This window comes from Garra rufa, chromosome 12, assembly GCF_049309525.1.
Source record: "Garra rufa chromosome 12, GarRuf1.0, whole genome shotgun sequence".
NCBI classification, from domain to species: Eukaryota; Metazoa; Chordata; class Actinopteri; order Cypriniformes; family Cyprinidae; genus Garra; species Garra rufa.
In genome coordinates this window covers 14,908,198-14,928,614 of record NC_133372.1, presented here as the reverse complement: position 1 = coordinate 14,928,614, position 20,417 = coordinate 14,908,198, and the positions used below count along the sequence as shown (strand labels likewise).

General features: G+C 36.9%; 1 protein-coding gene across 1 annotated transcript in view; it reads right to left on the bottom strand.

The window, feature by feature from the left end:
• Positions 1-20,417, bottom strand: part of unc80 (unc-80 homolog (C. elegans)) — a 96,558-nt gene that overhangs the window by 10,447 nt on the left and 65,694 nt on the right. The window contains exons 31-57 of the mRNA XM_073852515.1: positions 20,372-20,413; positions 20,127-20,265; positions 18,670-18,851; positions 18,366-18,497; positions 18,064-18,250; positions 16,310-16,441; positions 16,023-16,166; positions 15,812-15,912; positions 15,628-15,714; positions 14,547-14,730; positions 14,364-14,458; positions 14,158-14,247; positions 13,964-14,065; positions 13,362-13,542; positions 12,342-12,607; positions 12,112-12,246; positions 11,858-11,996; positions 11,655-11,751; positions 10,490-10,660; positions 9,917-10,009; positions 5,512-5,730; positions 5,187-5,417; positions 3,080-3,203; positions 2,872-2,997; positions 2,647-2,770; positions 2,336-2,542; positions 1,631-1,819 (exon numbers count right to left, since the gene is read on the bottom strand). Coding sequence (XP_073708616.1) covers positions 1,631-1,819; positions 2,336-2,542; positions 2,647-2,770; positions 2,872-2,997; positions 3,080-3,203; positions 5,187-5,417; positions 5,512-5,730; positions 9,917-10,009; positions 10,490-10,660; positions 11,655-11,751; positions 11,858-11,996; positions 12,112-12,246; positions 12,342-12,607; positions 13,362-13,542; positions 13,964-14,065; positions 14,158-14,247; positions 14,364-14,458; positions 14,547-14,730; positions 15,628-15,714; positions 15,812-15,912; positions 16,023-16,166; positions 16,310-16,441; positions 18,064-18,250; positions 18,366-18,497; positions 18,670-18,851; positions 20,127-20,265; positions 20,372-20,413 — 3,919 coding nt within the window. The remainder of the gene's footprint in view (positions 1-1,630; positions 1,820-2,335; positions 2,543-2,646; positions 2,771-2,871; positions 2,998-3,079; positions 3,204-5,186; positions 5,418-5,511; positions 5,731-9,916; positions 10,010-10,489; positions 10,661-11,654; positions 11,752-11,857; positions 11,997-12,111; positions 12,247-12,341; positions 12,608-13,361; positions 13,543-13,963; positions 14,066-14,157; positions 14,248-14,363; positions 14,459-14,546; positions 14,731-15,627; positions 15,715-15,811; positions 15,913-16,022; positions 16,167-16,309; positions 16,442-18,063; positions 18,251-18,365; positions 18,498-18,669; positions 18,852-20,126; positions 20,266-20,371; positions 20,414-20,417) is intronic.

The following is a 20,417-nucleotide window of genomic DNA, read 5'->3' as shown; positions in this document are numbered from 1 at the left end:
ATAGAAACGAATGAGCGATTGATATATCGCCAAGGCTGATATAATGGCGATATTCAGAATTGTTTTAATTGTCGCCATCACTATGACTGATCAATATTGTGTGACGATCCATCTGTGCAGATGATCTAAATGGTTTGAACTGATAGATTAAGAAACATTTATATAGTTTAAAATATTTAAAATGTTGATTAACGTAACTGGGTGAATTTACAGTTGAGGTGAAAAGTTACACCTTGCAGAATCAGCAAAATGTTAATTGTTTTACCAAAATAAGAGGGATCATACAAAATCCATATTTTTATTTTAGTACTGACCTGAATAAGATATTTCACATAAAAGACGTCAACATATAGTCCAGAAGAGAAAATAATAGTTGAATTTATAAAACTGACCCTGTTCAATTTACATACACTTGATACTTAATACTGTGTGTTCTTACCTGAATGATCCACAGCTGTTTTTTTTTTTTTTTAGTAATAGTTGTTCATGAGTCCCTTGTTTGTACTAAACCATTTAACTGCCTGCTGTTCTTCTGAAAAATCCTTCAGGTCAACAATTCTTTGTTTTTTTTATGTATTTGAACCCTTTCCAACAATGACTGTATGATTTTGAGATGCATCTTTTTACACTAAGGACAACTGAGGGACTCATATGCAACTACTACAGAAGACTGAAACACTCACGGTGCATCAAGAGCCAGGGGTGAAAACATTTTGAAATAAAATATCAGGGTCAATTTAACTTATTTTGTCTGGGAAATATGTGTATCTTCCGTAGATTCTGAAGGGCAGTACTAAATGAAAATAATACAATATTTCAGCAAAATAAAAAAAAATTGACTCATCTTCATTCTGTTCAAAAGTTTACACCCCTGGCTCTTGATGCAACGTTTTTCCTTCTAGGGCATCAGTCAACATTTGAACCTTCTGTAATAGTTGCATATAAGTCCCTCAGTGTGAGAAGATGAATCTCAAAATCATACAGTCGTTGTTGGAAAGGGTTCAAATACACAAAAATGCTGAAAAAACAAAGAATTTGTGGGACTTGAAGAACAGCAGGCAGTTCAACTGTTAAGGACACTCATGAACAACTATCACCAAACAAAATAAAAACATAAAATTCAACTATTATTTTCTCTTGTGGGCTACACGTAAATGTCTTTTATGTGAAATTTAAACACAAAATCTTATTCAGGTCAGTACTAAATAAAAAATAACATGCATTTTGTATGATCCTTCTTATTTTGGTAAAATAATTAACTTTTTGCAGATTCTTGCTATGTAAACTTTTGACTTCAACTGTAAGTATTTGACATTATAGGGTTTTTATAATAATATAAGGTGATCATAAAAATTGGTCCATACAAATGGAAAAATGTCCCTGAAAATCAATTCTGCCCTTAATCGAAAAATTAATTTCTGATTCTGATGGTGACTTCAAACTTATAAAATAAGTAGTGATTTTATTGCAGCAGTGTTGTACATGTGTTATTTACTAACTTAAAATGAATGTGATATATATCAACTTTATACTGGTCATCCTGGTCTTCAAGATATTGGCTTTGACTATTAAAAATACATATAGGTCAACCACTAATAGAAAATAAAAAAGTACACATCTCAAATTCTGCCCACCTTGCACTGTATGAAGGGGCGCAATAGAATGAAGATGGGAATTCTTGTGCGCACTATGAAGTCAATAAAATCCCAGAAAGCCAAACCGCCAACCTTCCGCAGGGCCATTTCCTTGACCTGTAGACTTAGCTTGTACCACTGATTACCCAACTGTCGTTCAAAGCAGACTAAGACCACCTTCAGAGCTAGAGAGAGCAGAAAAAAATATGAAATGTATAGACATCTTTTATTTATTTGTGACCCTGGACCAGAAAACCAATCCTAAGTATCACGGGTATATTTCTAGCAATAGCCAAAAATACATTGTATGGGTCAAAATGATCGATTTTTCTTTTTGGGCCAAAAATCATTAGGATATTAAATAAAGATTATGTTCCATGAAGATATTTTGTAAATTCTCTTCTGTATATATATATATATTAAACCTTAATTTTTGATTAGTAATATGCATTGCTAAGAACTTCATTTGGACAACTTTAAAGGCGATTTTCTCAATATTTTGATTTTTTGCACCCTCAAATTCTAGATTTTCAAATAGTTGTATCTCAGCCAAATATTGTCCTATCCAAACAAAGCATATTTATTCTGCTTTAATATAATGTATAAATCGAAAAATGGACCCTTATGGCTGGTTTTGTGGTCCAGCGTCACATTTATTTTTTTAATATCCCACCATCCAACCCTCTCTAGGGCTCTAGTACCAAGATAAGCTGCTTGGCTGGTGGATTCAGCCAGTCCCTCTCTACGCAGGTCTTTCCCAGTGTCCCCTGGGGTGGAGCAGTGTGCCGGAGATGCATCCAGAACAAAGTTCTTACTGCGAGATGTGCTGATAATGCGTGGAGGTAACAGGATATTAATAACTGTCTGCAAAAGTAGAAATACCTCTGGCTGTTCCAGATGAGGGCTGTCTGTAAAGGGAAAACAAATAGACATATTGTAAATTACACACAACTGCATTGTGATTTTAAGCATATTTAAATGTTCCTGGTTCTGTTTGTTCTCTAAAGCAGACCTTTACTCCCTGAGCCCACAGTCAATACAAATGGAATCAAGAGGTTAAGAAGCATCCCCTCTCGTCTTTCCTGATTGGTGAAGGGTGAAATCACATGACTGAGTGGGAAGTCATCCTTTAAAGCCTACAAGTGGAGGAAAATATTAAACATACAATATGCCTCATAAATATCTAAATGAACTGAAATGCACATTAGAAATATCTATAGGAAGTAACAGATTTTACCTGAATCTGCATGGCAACTAAACGCACAACTGCTGTACTGAAGGGAAGAGGAGGAGACAGGTACGGACTCAAATGCAACAAGGGAAGTCCATCTGCCACACTAGATGGACCCACAACCCCCATTACCTAAACACACACATCTAAATGTAAGCACATCACTTCATGATCACACAAAGGATATCATTGGAGACAGGTGTTTGGGACTCACCAGGTTGACACAGACGTTGATTAGCGATCGCAGGTGAGGGAGGAAGGAAATGATTGGCTGCCGATGAAGTGTCAAACAAATCCCTTCAATCAAACTGCTAGCTGCCTCCCACTCCACCTGTCGCCTGAAAAACAACACACAGAGATATTAATCTCACACACTTTCACGAGATATACATCATCAAGGCAGTATACAATATGTTTTCTGTCACTAGTCACTAAATTACGAAAGTAGAATTTTCCACAAGAAAAAAAAAAAAGTTTGGACTTTAAGATTGTATGATGACTTTGAAAGTTGTCACTTACGCTCAGCAAGGTCGAGCATTAATATTGTTAGGTATTATTACAGAATAGTAGTGAAAAATGTTGCTCACACATGTTGTGTTTATGAATTTGCACATCTTTTTTGTGAATGCATGAGAAAACTTTTATGCTAAAAAACAAAAACATTTCACATTGCACACATGAAAGTTTAATTGTTTACATATACATATACCAAGCAAAAGTTTTTAAACGTTATGATTTTTGATGTTTTTTTTTAATGAGTATCTTCTGCTCACCAAGCCTGCATTTGATCCAAAGTATAGCAAAAACAGTACATTTTGAAATATTTTATAAATATTTATTTAAAATAACTATTTTCTATTTTTAATATATTTTATATAGTTTTCTATTTTAATACATTTTGAAATGTAATTTATTGCTGTTATTTCAAAGCTGAATTTTTAGCATTATTACTCCAGTCACATGATCCTTCGGAAATCAAAAACAACAGTAGAATTTTTTCAGGTTTCTTTGATGAATAGAAAGCTCAGAAGAACAGCATCTATCTGAAAGAGAAATATTTTGTAACATTAGAAATTTCTTTATCATCACTTTATCATCAATTTAAAGCATCCTTGCTAAATAAAAGTATTAATTTCTATTATCTATAACCAAATTTTTCGATTCTGAAAATGTAGCTTCGATCACAGGAATAAATACCATTTTAAATATATTTAAATAGAAAGTAATTATTCTAAATAGTAAAAATATTTCAAAATTGTACTGTTTTTGCTGAACTTTGGATCAAATAAATGCAGGTTTGGTGAGCAGAAGAGAATTCTATAAAAAAACATAAAAAATTTGACTGTTCAAAAACTTTTGACTGATAGTGTAAGTTTCTCAGAAAATCTTTGCAGTTTTATATCCACAATAAAATTTTAATGCAGACACAAATAGTTTTCCAAATGCAGATTAAACTTTGATATGCCAACAAAAAACACATTTAGGCACAATGTTTTTCATGTGCACAAAACTGTTCTCAATCATGCAAAAGTTGTGCAAGTAAATTTCTTTTTTTTTTCTGGAAATATTACTTTAGGGACTTTTCCAGTAACCAGTGGAAAAAAAAATCTTTCCAATGATACTCACAAATATAATGCCTACATAAAGTAGGCCTTTAGGCAGAATACTTCAGGTTGTAAGTTTTTTGATAAATGACAGCTTTCTATTTTTTTTGGGTCTTGTTTCACAAACATAAGCAAACTCATAGTATGTACACAAATACCTAAGCAAGATATAGTATTCTTAGTAGTGTTGTCAAAAGTACCGACTGCGATACCAGTCGGTACTGAAATTTTAAAAACGTCCATTTCCTGCTAACATCTGAGCACTGTTGAGCAGATTCTTAAACACTGCTGACTGGCCATTGTGTTCACAAGCTCAACAGATATGGCTGTGATTGGCTACAATGATCATCGCTTCACACTCTTCACTGAGCGCTCACATAGAAGCACATGGGAGTGTTTGAAAGCCACATCTATCAGCGGATCCCTAATATATATGTACATAGACAGATCCGTGGACAAACATTTACTTTCAAACACTTTACAATATTTAATCCATCATTTAGTCATTTTTAATCAATATTTAATCAATCATTTATTTTGAAACCACAATGAAAACAATGGAGGACAAAGCACAACACCAAAGCACGAAAGCGGCAGCCAGCCATCGCATCTCAGAGATGTGATACCACTGATAAGGCCAGCAGAGCTCCACCAGTGCAGACAGAAACACAGATGGTGGAGGGCTAAAGATCATTAGAGATCAGCGTGAGCACATACCTGGTGCACAGAGCCTGAGGGCGAACGCACCTGAGTGTGGGCATCTTGTGAATCTTGTTAAACATGCGGTCCAGCCTCTTCAGAATGAGAATGAGGGCAGGACGAATAGCCTCTGCTGACCAATCTGTGATAGGTAACATTTCTGTGATGTAGCGCCGCAGTCCTCGGCTTTCCATGGTCAGAGTGTCATACGGGGCCAATTTGAGAAGAGAGTGGGCGATTTCTGCCAATCTGTAAAACACAGAGGTTACAAATGTATGCGTGATTTGCTTTCTCCATTGTGTTACTGAATGTTCAAATGTTTTTAGGTTTCATTTTTTTTGACCTCATATGAGATTTGATATCCAGCAGTTCTAGAGCAGTGACTCTGGGTTCTCCTGCCACATTCTGCAGGATTTTTAGGCGCGGACCACAGTGCTTGTAGAACTCTGTGCAGATGTTAAGCAGAGACTCACGGGGGCGACGGAATTCTTCCCGGGCAATCCGCTCGTCAAGTTCCTCCCTCAGTATACCCTGACCCTCCTCCAGCAGGTGTAGGTTATCCCTGCAGAATCAAATAACTACTGCTTGTTTTGTTGTCTTTGTACTGGACAAAAAGAATGTGACGCGTGGCCAAGTATGGTGCCCCATACTCGGAATTTGTGCTCAACATTTAACCCATCCAAGCAGTAAGTAGTGAACACACACAAACACACACACACACACCGTGAACACACACTCAGAGGGCAGCCATTTTTGCTGCGGTGCCCGGGGAGCAGTTGAGGGTTCAGTGCCTTGCTTAAAGTCCCCCTGAAATCAAAATTAAAGTTTTTCGGCTTTTAGTATGAATATATCAGCCTTAAGGTTATCTATAAGCTAGTGTGCTTCAAAACAAAGACAAAATTCGCGTTTACAAGATATAGGCATTCAAAACTTACAGTCTCGTCACTTCCGCCAATATGAATCAAGGATTTGGATGATATCACCGTGCACTTCAGTTTTTCATCAAACGTTCTGTCCAATCAAATGCTCTCTAGAGTCCGTAGTGTCCCGCCCCCTACACAGAGACGCAATAACCCGGAGCAGATCAAATGCGCTCATATGTATTAAACTACACAGCCTCAGCATGATTATGATCACTATTTCGTTTTAGCAAGAGTTTCATATTGAATCTGTGGGGTGATTTATTAGTCTGTGGCTGTCATAAGCTTACAAATGCAGCTTTACGGAGCTCAACGGCTCTGGCCCGAGCAGATATAAGTGGAACGCTATTGGCTGTTCAAAATTAGTGGGCGGAGCTGGGCGATATGTTTTTGTTTCAGTTAAAAGTATGTCACCACATAGAATTACGCTGCGTGTTTCAAGGCACTTCAGTGGACCTTTAAGAATCTGACCTCAGTCGTGGTATTGAGGATGGAAGAGAGCACTGTACATTCGCTCCCCCCACCTACAATCCCTGCCGGTGCCGAGACTCAAACCTGTGACCTTTGGGTTGCAAAGTTGGGTTGACTCTCTAACCATTAGGCCATGACTGCCTAATTTTGTCTTTGTACTGTTATTTGAAAATCATATCAAGAGGCAGACCATATGTGTTCAGGCAGTGTGGCCATTTTCTGTTATACTTTGCTACAGTAACAATAAACAGTAGGTGTCAGCATAGTGAAAGTGACCTTCTTCTACAGCAGTGTGGAGTTCCTCAGCTTGAAGGGTTAGTTCACTCTTTTGCAGTTTGTAATGTAGCTACAGTATGTCACTCCCCTCACATTTCAGCAACCATTTTAGTATATCTTCTCAAGGGACAATACTATAGAAATTAAACTTATATATCTTAGAGTAGTCAAAGTGCTGCTTGTTTAGCAGTATAGATTTATTGTGCCCTTGAAAATTACTAAACATACAGCCATTATTGTCAAAATAGCTAGCAACAAAAGTGAGTACACCCTAAGTGAACTTGTCCAAAGTGTCAATATATTGTGTTAGCACCATTGTTATCTGGCATTGCCTTAATTATCCTGGGCATGGAATTGACTACAACTGCACAGGTTGTTGCTGGGATCCTCTTCCACTCCTCATGGAGCCCAGTATCAGCAGTACTCATGCAGCCCCAGACTATGATGCTACCACCACCATGCTTGACTGTAGGCAAGACACAATTTTCTTGGTACTTCTTACCAGGGCATCGCTAAACATGCTGGACACCATCTGAGTCAAACAAGTTTATCTTATAGTCTCATCAGACCACAGGACATGGTTCCAGTAATTCATGCTCATGGACAGGTTGTCTTCAGCAAACTGTTTGTGGGCTTTCTTGTGAGCCAGCTTCCTTCTGGGACAATGCCTATACAAACTGACTTGTTGCAGTGTGCGGCGTATGGTCTGAGCACTGACAAGCTGACCTGAAAGCAATGCTGGCAGCACACATGCATCTGTTTTTGTTGATCGACCCTTGCAAGGCCTGTTCCGAATGGAACCCATCTTGGCAACAATTCTAATTCTCAAATCCTCAGAGAGATCTTTGCAATGAGATGCCATGTTGAACATCCAGTGGCCAGTATGAGAGAACTGTACTTAAAGCATCTAATTTTAACTGCTCTAATACAAGATACACAAGTTTGTATGGTCCTGTCAAGCAGACAAAAACATTTACATAATGAATAGAAAAATGTGACTTTGCATGGTTAAACAACATACTGCTGTTATCACTTAGGGTGTACTCACTTTTGTTGCCAGATATTTTGACAATAATGGCTGTATGTTGAGTTATTTTCAGAGGGCAGTAAAGCTATACTGCTATACAAGCTGTACATTGACTACTCTAAAATATATCCAAGTTTCATTTCTATAGTATTGTCCCTTAAAAAGATATACTAAAATGGTTGCTGAAATGTGAGGGGTGTACTCACTTTTGTGAGATACTATATCCTTCAATGTAAACAGTCTGCAAAGTTGTTCATCAAAAAAGTGCATGATAAATAATGATATTGACTCTCAGAAGAAAGAGCCTGCCTACGAAATACAAATAGTCTGACCTGCCCACAAACACTTCCGGCTACATTTGGGCTACTTGAACACAGTTGCCGTGGGTCGTTTTTCATGTCGGCGGGTTGAAACCTCAATAACGTTATATTTAACCCTTGGAATGCAAACTGTACCGGGGGAACTCCTCCAAAAAACATGTATTTTACCCACTGGAATGCAGGGGACTAGGGGACCCCCCTCGAAATGCCATTGGACTAGTTTTGGGCTAGTTTTGAGTGGCAACTGGGCAGGTTTTGTTGTGAAAACCTGTCAACTCTCGCTAGTTAGTATGATTACATCATGTCGGGAAAACGCTGTGTTCTGTGCTGTGAAAGCAAATTTGTTTCGTTTTCATTGCTGAAAGATGACGATGTGAAGAATCAGTGGTTAAAATAATTTATTTATACCACAGCAATACAATTCAAACCTTTTGTTGTGTGCTCATCATTCTACTGACGCTTGCCAATGAAAGATAAGTCTGTACCTTCTTTATTTGGACCAACAAGCGTCTCTGAACCACAACCTGTAAGTATGATTGATATGTTATGTGTACATTTTCAATTGAGTGCTCAAAATATCAAGTTTTTCGTGCTAATTTGTGATGTACACCTAGTGCAGCTTTAGGTTTCCAGTAACCCACGATATTAGTGTCTTACTGAAATAGTTCTGATAATTCGCCATGAACCCACTATTTCCTAAGAATGTGTTAATGTATTAATGTAGACTGTCGTTGTTCTAATGTCTTTGTTTAATAATAAAGAATGTAACCATATGTTGGTTTACAAACTGTATTGTTTTATCAGTTAGTCACGTTAGCACTCGGCTAACGCATCCACCATTTTTGCTTTGTGAAGTGTTTACAGTTTAGCAGCTAAACTTTAGCTGTGGGTACGATTCGCTTGCAAAGGTGTTAAACTAAATTTGTTATTATTAAATAATGTTATAATTTTAAGAATGGATTGGAGCACAATATTTTAGTTTTATGTAAAGATTCATGCTTTGTCAATGGTAGAGCTTGCTACCAGCTTGAACCAAATCACAGCTTGTACCAAATCACAACAGACTTGGCCAGCTGACCAATCAGAGCAGAGTAGGCTTATGGAAGGGAGGGGTTTGCTCAGAACGGCTTCAAACTAATCATTTCAAAATAATTGACAAATGACTATATATAAATGTATATTCTGAGAAAATTACAATGTTTTCTGATCTTAGATGCATTTAAACTTGTTGTAATGGACTTCAACACAATATTAGGATACTTTAAAAAACCATATGACCTGCTCTGTATTTACTCACCTGTTGTACTCATGTTGTTCCAAACCTGTAAGACTTTCGTTTATCATCAGAACACAATTTAAGATATTTTTATGAAATCCCAGAGCTTTCTGACCCTGCATAAACAGCAATATATGTTGCATATATATATTTAAAAAAAGTTATTAAATTTGTGGTTGAACCACTGATGTCACATGGACTATTTTAATGATGTCTTTACTACCTTTCTGGGCGTTGAACTTGGTAGTTATGTTGCTGTCCATGCAGGGTTAGAAAACTCTGGAATTTCATCAAAAATATTGTATATTTGTGTTCTATACAGTATCAGCTAGTATCAGACACTGTAAACAGTGTCTTTAAACACTTATCCTGGCTGTAAACATAGTACTGTACTCTTCATACAAGTGTTTTCTAATATACCGGCACATCAGAAATCAAACCGTTACATGAGCTCTGACCTGGTGTTTGGTCCTCCAGACATGGTGTGGTTGGCTGTGGTTGCTCCCTTGTGGCCTTGATCACATCGACTCATCTGAGGTGCAGTCATAGGTCTATGAAATAAAAATCAAATGTTAACCCAATCATAAATTATTAGTGCTGTCAAACGATTAATCGCAATTAATCGCATCCAAAATAAATGTTTATGTTTACATACTAAATGTGTGTTTACTGTGTATATTTATTATGTATATATAAAAACACACAAATACATGTATAGACTTAAAAAATACTTATATGTATGGATAGTTATACTTGTATTTATTTAGATTATATATAGAATTATAAATATTTTATATATAAATCTAAAACATTTTCTTTAATTTACATGTTTGTGTGTGTAATTATATATACATAATATATACACACAGTACACACACATACAGTATGTAATCATAAACTTTTATTTTGGATGCGATTAATCGCGATTAATCGTTTGACAGCCCTATAAATTATACATGACACAGGAAATATCTAGGACTCTAGATGTACTCGGTATGTAATTACAGTAAAGGCTGTGATCTGGGACTGACCGTGTCAGTGACTCCACGCTGTAGAGCAGAGCCTGCAGAGAGGTGGCCAGAGCAGCTATAGAAGCAATCTCATCCCTCGCTGCAGATGCCGATTCCAAAGTCTGTGTGTTACCCTTCATCTTCTGCAGGTAACATGGAACCAAAGCCTCAAGAACCATCAGCATTTGCAGACTGACAAGAGAAACAGAGAAAACTGAATTTCTACCTTGGAAAAAAAATTAAAGGCTGAAATACTCTACACTGAGAATTCAAATCTGAACAGTGTTTTTAAAGATGAACTATAGGTCAGCATTAGATAACGTTATATTTGACCCTGGGACACAAAACCAGTCATAAGGGTAAAAAACTGAATAAAAAAGCTCTCCGTTGACCTATAGTTTGTTAGGATAGGACAATATTTGGCCAAGATTTTGTCCTTATGACTTTGGTTTTGTGGTCCAGGGTCACACATATAATCTAACTGCAAAAATCAGGTAAAGGAGCATGCACACATACCTAATAATGGAGAATATATATTTAATATCAATTGGCATCTAATATCTGCTCTGATCTAAATATCTAAAAATCTAAATATTGAGAAAATCGACTTTAAAGTTGGCCAAATGAAGTTCTTAGCAATACATATTACTAATCAAAAATTAAGTTTTAATATATTTACGGTAGGATATGTACAAAATATCTTCATGGAACATGATCTTTACTTAATATCCTAATGATTTTTGACCTAAACAATGTATTTTTGGCTATTGCTACAAATATACCTGTGCTACGTAAAAATTACCCAAATGCATGTATTTGACAAAGGAATTGTTAAAATTTCTGAAATCAAAGTATATGCTGTTGAATGAAAGCTGCAAGTGAAAATTTATTTATTTTTGATGATTTGAGGTATATCCATATTTTCCTGTTATAACCATATGAATGCAGATATCACTAGCCATATAAATATCAAATTGTAGGTTCTAAAACTTAAAAAAAAGGTGGGCCAGATGGAAAGGGAAAGGGAACGTTTCTGTTTTGTCAACTGTGTTACTTTGTTTTGATGCCCCAATAAAAAAGAAAAAACTGCAAAAACTCACAAAATAGCAACTGATTTAATACAGTATCAGCTATTTCAACCATAAACAACTGTAAACAGCGTCTTTGAAATCTGCAAGTGACAAACCTGCGGTAGGATTCTGGAGCATAAGCAACCACTGTGACACAGAGCTTAATGGCTTCACTGATTGAAAATGCCAGATCTTCATTACCATAGCAAAAATCTGAAAAGGAACCCAGAACAATAGCAAAAACCTGTTAAGCTGTCACAAAGCATGAGGCATGAGAGTCTATCTAAGTTTCCTCCAGCAACCCTGTGAGCCATTTTACCCAGAGAGCGGAGAGGTTTCTCAGCCTTCACCAGCTCCAGAGCATCCAGGGAATCTGCAGTCTCTCCCTCTAACGATACCAGCAGGTCAAAAAGACACTGTGAAGACACTCCTTTTGATAAACCGGTACTAGTGCGAGTCTGTAAGAAAAAAAAAATGCATGTTATACATGCAATGTTTAATAATATTGTAATAACATTGTAATAACACTATGAATGACAGTTTGTTCGGATAATTAAAGCTCAGTGTTCTTACAGTGAACTCCAACAGTGGTGCCACGCTAGCGAAGAGCTGCAATATAAAAGGTTTGCGGTGGAGGATATAGAACTGCCTGCAGCAGAATTCAATCCCTCGACGCAACAGTGGGTTGCTCTCATAATCTGCGTATGTCTTTAGCAAAAAACAGCAACAACACAAAACAGAATAAGCATAAAGCAAAAAAACAAACAAACAATAAATCAGGAAAATAACTGTGTGCTGATCACCTGGAGCATAGTAGGAAGTATCCATTGGTAGCCACTGAGAGAGAAGAGGTGGTTGAAGTGTACAGCTGTGTTGATGGCAGTAGCGCTGTATTGCCTGAGTAGGGCGCTGTCCTCGGGGTGCAGGAGCAGGGCACCATTAAATACATTCAGAAATAGCATAATCTCATCACCCCAAGGATATTCACTGGGCATGCCCAGAAACATCTCCTCCAACAGTTTGATCCATAGGACCTTATGTAAAGTGTCCAAACCAAAGAGCTCTTTCCCTGGGAAGGGGGGAAAATACATATTGATTTACCTATTGATTATATTATTGATTATATAACATAAAAGGACAAGGGGTCATTTATTGTTGCTGCTAGTTAAGTGAAATGCAGAGGCACCATGCACCATGAATAGAATCAAGGGAGATGTAGTGATTGTAATGTATGTCAATTGCTCACATGGGAATTTGTTCATTTCATGGTTTGAATTAATCAAGAGCTAGGAAAATGGTTGTCCAATGGCCACACAATGTCAATCCACAACTGACTGCAAACTTGCATTCTGATCTGCCTCCATTTAGTTTGCAACAGCCCCTGTCCACAATCTAATCAATTCCAGATGGAAAAAATAAAATCCTGCCTAAACATATTTTTCTTGTTTGATAAACCATTTCATTTAGATAGAAAAAAAGTTGGTTGCAGATTTTGGTTTATGCTGACATTTGTATGATTCAACTTGTGTGATTGTTTTTGTGTGTGTGCATGAATAATTTTTGCTCTACAATTCAACTTAGCATCTTGACTTGATATAATACTGAATTAGTCATAATGAACCATCTAATTGAATGATTTAATGTGTATTAAACAGATTCATTTTAATGTTACAATTAACCAATATTTAACCATTAATATTTAACTATTAATATTGTAAGATGGATGACTTCATTCGAACTGACTTTTGGTGAAGTGACACAACTTAATAAATGGTTAGACAGCTGGTCACAACTTCTAGCTATTGTCTGTTTTTCTCACTTACCTAGAGGCTCATTGAAGAGGGTGAACTCAGCATCAATGGCAGAGCGAGGAAAGGATGGCAGTCGCAGAAGGTCTTCCTGAAGCATGGAGACATGGGATTGTTTGTGCATGGCAGGCATACGCTGGGTAAGCGAGATGATAAACAGAACTCGGCCAATCTCTTCCAGCTTTCTGGAAAACACCTGCAAAAAAAAAAAAAAAGATTAGTTACTTGTGCTATACACTCTTAAAAATAAACATTCTTTATTGGCATTGATGGTTCCATGAAGAACCTTAAACATCCATAAAACCTTTCAAATGCTGAAAAGGTTATTTATAGTAGAAAAAGGTTCTTTACATTTTTAAAATGTACTTCAAAATGATTCTTTTAAGAGCTGTTCACTGAAAGGTTTTGAGGGGAACCAAAAATGGTTCTTCTACAGCATCACTGCAAAACCACCCTTTTGCAACCGTTATTTTTAAGAGTATCGTCTAGTTACGTACAGTATATGGATTCAACAATGGATCATCATTCTAAAGTCACTTTCATGAACACAAAACTCTATAATGTTCAGGTTCAGTAAAACCACTTCTACCCTTGACACTGAGATTTACAAAACTCACCTGTTTCTGAATGAGCTCCTGGCCTTTCTCTGGAAGCATATGAACCAGGTTGAGCTGAGGAGACACTGATCTTCTGAAAGGGTAGATGTCTCGCACATAGGTCTGATGTAGAGATGCATACCAATTTTCAGTCCACATGCAAACCTTCAGATTTTTAGTATGTCTAGATCTGTTCACAAACTAACACAACCCACCTTGGCATAGTGAATAAGGTTCCAACGCTTATCCATCAAAAAATAGTTTGCAGATCGTGCTTCTGGTATATTGAAGAACTCTAAACACTCCTGGTGTGAACACATTTAGTAATAAGGCAAACGGGTTAATATTGTGCAAATACTATAGCAAAATAATGATCTAATAACTTGCCCATATTGAACAAATTGACAGCTATAACAATGACCTTCAAAAGGGCTTCAAACTGGGTGTCTTCATGCACTGGTAACTGGGTGGGAATGTCACACTCATTCTGTCCATGAACCACCAGGGTTTTGGTTCCTAGGCACACAATTACAGGTATAGTTATAGCCATGAACAGGACACTGATAACTTATTGTTTGTATGGAGTAATGCTGAAAAATTCAACCTGGCATGGAAGCGGTAACCAGAAGCTTGACCTCACACTGTTCTTTTTTCATAGTCTGTTTAAGGTCTTTGAAAAAGAGCCCCTCCACATAACCCACTATCTCCCACAGAAAGGTCAATGTGGCTGATATGGCATCCATGCCCCACTCACAGGGAGTCCTTACAAAGTACATGATCAAACCCACCTTGGGGAAAAAAGAGAAAAATAACTAATTTCAAATGTCTGACTTCACATGTAGATCTGCAGATGAGAACAGTGTATCTCCATCCCTTTGTCCCTAGTTCAACCAAAAATGTACATTCTGTCATCATATGCACACTTTCATATCATTTTCAATTCAATAATGCTTTGGTTAATCTTTAAAACATAAATTATGACATTTGTAATGAAATCTGAGAGGATCATGTCCCTCCATTGAAAGTCCAGGTAACCAAAACTTAGAAAATTTAAAAAGGCAATTGTAAAATGAATCAATTTGAAGCGAGTGGTTTAATTCAAATCTTGTTAAAAGATATGATCACTTGATATAATGAACAGATTTTTTTTTTTGGCTTTCGTTTACATTTAAACAGTAATCAAAACATACACACACACACACAAAGAACATTACAAATGATAAGCGGCTCAATTCATACAGCTTAATTTTGACCTTCTGAATTCATTTCAATCAATGAAGGGACAGATGCCTCTCAGGTTTCATTAAAATATCTTAATTTGTGTTTTAAACTTCACTCTAAGTCTTAAGTGTTTGGAACAACACAAAGGTTAGTATATTACGACAGATTTTTCATTTTAGGACAAACTTTCACTTTAAAACAAGATTTTTAAATGGTTCCTTTTGAGTTCTACAAACAACCTTTTAACATCCATGCAACCGTCTCATTGCACAAAAGGTTCTTTGTGATAGCTCATATAAGGTTCTTTATGGCACTAAGAAAAACGGTTCCTGGAATCCAAATGAGTTATTTTATGGAACTGCAGCTTCATTTTTAAGAACTTCACTTCACTTAAATTACTATAGCATTTAAAGACAAATTCATTAGTCATCACATTAGTGTTAAAAAGCATGCTACTGTCTCACCAGATAGTTGAAAAGAATGTGTGAGGTCTGTGCAGGCAAATCCCCAATGTTAAGAAGCAGTTTCCTCAGCATGTACATCAGCTCATCCTTTGAACAATAACCATCATATAACACATGCTTCATCATAGAACAGCAAACGTTCATCTTTTCTCTTCTGAAAGCGTGACTTAACTGGTGATCTTACCTGTCTGTTACTAACTGTGAGTTTCTCTAGGAAATGTCTGAGAACCAATGCTGGATCTTCAATCAGGCAGTTCCACAAGACCTGCTGAGCAACAGCACATACTGTGGAAACACAAAATGAAGAAACTGCAGTGTGAGGGTCTAAAAGAGCAGAGAGTCTAAATGTCCTTTAATAATAATAATAATGATTTTTTTTTTTCTTTGCCACTCACCAGCCACTCCATCTTCCCGGACTCCTCCATCTTCCATTAGGTGCACAATGGGCAACACGGCAGCACAGATGCATGGAGGGAAAACAGACTGGGGTGGCTGCATCATGTGATGTGTTGGGGTGAGTTCTGTCGTGTTCTCATCATCTAGTAAGGCAAAACAAATCACATTTACATTACATTAACGGCTGTCAGTGAAAATAAGATTTGATGATGCCTTAATCTATACGGAAACACGTTCATGGTAAAAAAACAAAACAAAACAAAACATAATTTTGAATGTTTCTTACCTTCAGCACTGACCACTGACCGCACTGACCACACAGAGCCCCTGCGGAAGGAGTAGTTTCTATGGGAGTTGCTGGAGGCACAGGATGGGCTGACAGATAGACGACGTGATGTCAAGTTCATCACATCTTCTACTGACAGAGAAGAGGACATGAGATATTATTATTTTATAAACAATGTGTAAAACTGTTTCCGGACTGATCATTGAGCTTTACGCGAAATCAATATTTTAAAATCAAAACCTGACAACCTTCAGTTAAAGAGGTCATATCATACATTTTTCCCCCTGAAATTTAATATTATTGACCAATTTCCACTCTTTTTTTGGCAAAAGCAATTCAGTTTTTTTTATCTTTAAGACTATGTGACTTACAGGAAGTGCAGTACAAAAAATGTTATTGTAAATAAAATATTACAATTGAGGTCAAAAGTTAACTTCCCTCTTTTAGAATCTGCAAAATGTAAATTATTTTACCAAAATAAGTGGGATCATACAAAATGCATGTTATTGTTTAATTAGTACTGACCTGAATAAGATATTTCACATAAAAGATGTTAACATATAGTCCACAAGAAGAGAAAATAATTTGAAATTTGAAATTTATAAAAATGACCCTGTTCAAAAGTTTACTTTATGTAAATACTGTGTTCTTACCTGAATGATTCCGAGCTGTGTTTTTTTGTTTAGTGATAGTTGTTCATAAGTCCCTTATTTGTCCTGAACAGTTAAACTGCCTGCTGTTCTTCAGAAAAATCCTTCAGGTCCGACAAATTATTTGGATTTCCAGCATTTTTGCGCATTTGAACCCTTTCCAACAATGACTGTATGATTTTGAGATTCATGATAACTAAGGGACTCATATGCAACTATTACAGAAGATTCAAATGCTGACTGATGCTCCAAAAGGAAAAACTATGCATTAAGGGGGGTGAAAACTTTTGAACAGAATGAAGATTACATTTTTCTTTTTTTTCCTAAGTAACACATTTTTACATTTAGTACTGGACCTCAGAGTCTTTCATCCCCTGGCACTTAATGCATGGCTTTTCCATCTGGAGCATCAGTCAGCGTTTGAACTTTATGTAATAATGAGTCCCTTCAGTTGTCCTCATTGAGGGAACATGGATCTTAAAATCATAGTCATTGTTGAAAAGGGTTTAAATACACAAAAATGCTGGGAAACCAAAGACTTTTTGGGACCTGAAGGATTTTTCTGAAGAACAGTGGGCAGTTTAACTGTTCAGGACAAACAAGGGACTCATAAACAACTATCACTAAACAAATAAACACAGCTGTGGATCATTCAGGTAAGAACACAGTATTAAGAATCAAAGGCATGTAAACTTTTGAACGGGGTCATTACTAGGTCAGTACTAAATAAACAATAACATGGATTTTGTATTATCCCTCTTATTTTGGTAAAATAATTAACATTTTGCACATTCTGAAAGGGGGATGTAAACTTTTGACTTTTTTAAACTATTTATTATTGCTGAATCAATCTAAATATATTAAATTATACCAAGTCTTTGGATAATAATAGTACCTAATTGTTCTGAATTTCCTAACCTCAGCAAGTTGTGTAAGTATGTAACAAGTACATTGTCAGCTTAATTCAAATCAGTGTCTTTTTTGGACTGTGTTTTCAGTTATGGAAAGTCATGGTATTTTCATAGTAAAATGAAAAGATCAAGGAAATTAGATGTTATTATGACATGACCCTAACCTAACTAATACAGCACAGAAATGACACACCTTCCTCTTCCTGCTCAGGTGGGGGACTACATGTGGGCTCATAGCAGGCCTCCTGAGCGATAGGGATGGCCGTGATGATGCTGGCCTCGCGACCGAGCCTCCTCTTCTCTTCTTCCTGCTGCATGTTCTTCAGGATGTGCTCTGCCCGTTGGTGAGATCGAGATACTGCTCGTGCTGAGAATGACTTCTGAAATGTAAAGGGAGCAAAGAAAGAAACGAATGAGTGGATAATGGGAAAATACATTCTGTAAAATTTGTGCTTATGGCAGTAAAGTTCTCATGCGGTAGACACTGAAACGTACAGATTGATCTTCACTGATTGCATCTGGAACAGTGCCTGCATTAACAGGAACCCATGGAGGATCAAATATAGGCACACAGGGCATTCCCAAGATCGGAGAGGGCAGTGTGAAGTTAATGCTGGGTGGAGGAATCTATGAAACAACATGCACACACACAGATAGATTGAAAAAACTTTTGATATTGACAGAAATGGTATTATTTTTTATATAATGGTTTAAAACCTATATCAGAGTAGAATATGCATAGCAGTGAGAACTGTACAAGCATACTGCAGTCATATTTAAAAAATTTAAATAGACCTACCTTAAAAATCTGCTGAGCCCCCTCCTCCATCCGAGGCCACACTTGGTACCGGAATCTCCAGACAGTGTAGAATTTCAAAATGGAGTTAATTCTCTGACACGCTTCCTGGTGCTGAAACTCAGCCATCATCATTTCGGTCACTCCATCCGGCACCTTCACCGCGCACAGCAGGAAAAGGGCAGCTGTGTGTTTTACGGACATAGAGAAAGAGTCCTTTAGGAAAATGGATGGATAAGCATATACAGTGCCTTGCAAAAGTATTCATACCCCTTTATCTTTTACATTTTATGTTGCTGCCTTATGTTAAACTGCTTTAAAAATAACTTATTTTTTCCACCTCTACACTTCATAGACCATAATGATGAAAGCAAAAACAGAATAGTCACAACTTCGTAAATGTATAAAAAATATAAAAACTTAAATAAGTACATGGCATAAATATTCATACCCTTAACTCAGTACTTGGCTGAAGCACCTCAAAATAGCCTCAAATGTTCTTGGTATGGTGCAACAAGCTTGGTTGCGCATCAGCAATTCTGTTTCTGCGCTCTAGAGGCTTTTTATTATTATTATTATTATTATTATTATTATTTTTTTTTTTTTTTTTTTTTTTTTTTACCTCAGGGCTTGGTTTTTCTTTAATATGCCCTGCTAAAAAAACAGCTAATACCAGCCTAGGTTGGCTGGCTGGTCTTAGCTGGTTTAAGCTGGAAGTAGCTGGTTTTAGCTGGTCTCCCAGCCTGGCCAGGCTGATAAGTCTGGTTTTTGCTGGTGGTTTCCCAGTCTGACCCAGCTAAGACCAGCCTGACCAGGCTAGAAAAGTGGCCAAAACCCCTCTAAAACAAGCCTGCTGACCAGCTAAAACCAGGCTGGTTGACCAGCTAAAACCAGCCAACCAGCCTAGGCTGGTTTTAGCTGTTTTTTTTCACCAGGGTGCTTTGTTGTTAGATCTTTTATTAAGACGTGTGTGCCTTTCCAAATCATACCCATTCAATTAATTTGCCACAGGTTAACTTCACTCAAAGTGTAGTAACTACACAAGCGATATGAATGCTCCTGAGCTAAATTTTAACTTTCCTAGATAAGGGTTTGAATACTTATGCAATGGAATCTATTAACTTTTTTTTATTTTAAATAAACTTTTAAAAAAAGATGTTAAACCCCTGTTTTTTGCTTTGCCATTATGGTGTATGGATTGATGTGGAAAAAAGTAATTTAAAGCAGTTTAACATTAGGACAGCAACATAACAAAATGTGAAAAAAATGAAGGGGTATAAATACTTTCGCAAGGCACTGTATAGACTGCAGAGGTATTGCAAGTGTTTAATACAAATAAAATCCCTGTGCTTTAAAATGTGTAGCACAGTTGACAAAAAACCTGCATTAACGTGCTAATGACTATCTAATGACTCTTGAGTTGTTTCCCCAAAAGGGAGAAATATATTAGCCAGACAAACCTGCAGCTGCAGCCATATGTTCATCCACACTCAGCAGGAGCTCCCATGCTGCGGGCAAAATGTCTCCATACATGTCCTCAGTCAGGATAGGGGCTGCTTTTATAAGCAAGGACAAAGGGGCTGGGGACAAACTCATTACCTAAAGGAATAGAATATAATACATTTAACACAACTAACACACAGTCTGTATGAATTTGTAACAACAACAATAGCTTGTACACCAGTAGTGAAAAGTAAGGAGAGACCTGGTTGCGGATATACTTCAACATGCCGGTGTCTTTTTTCCCCTCC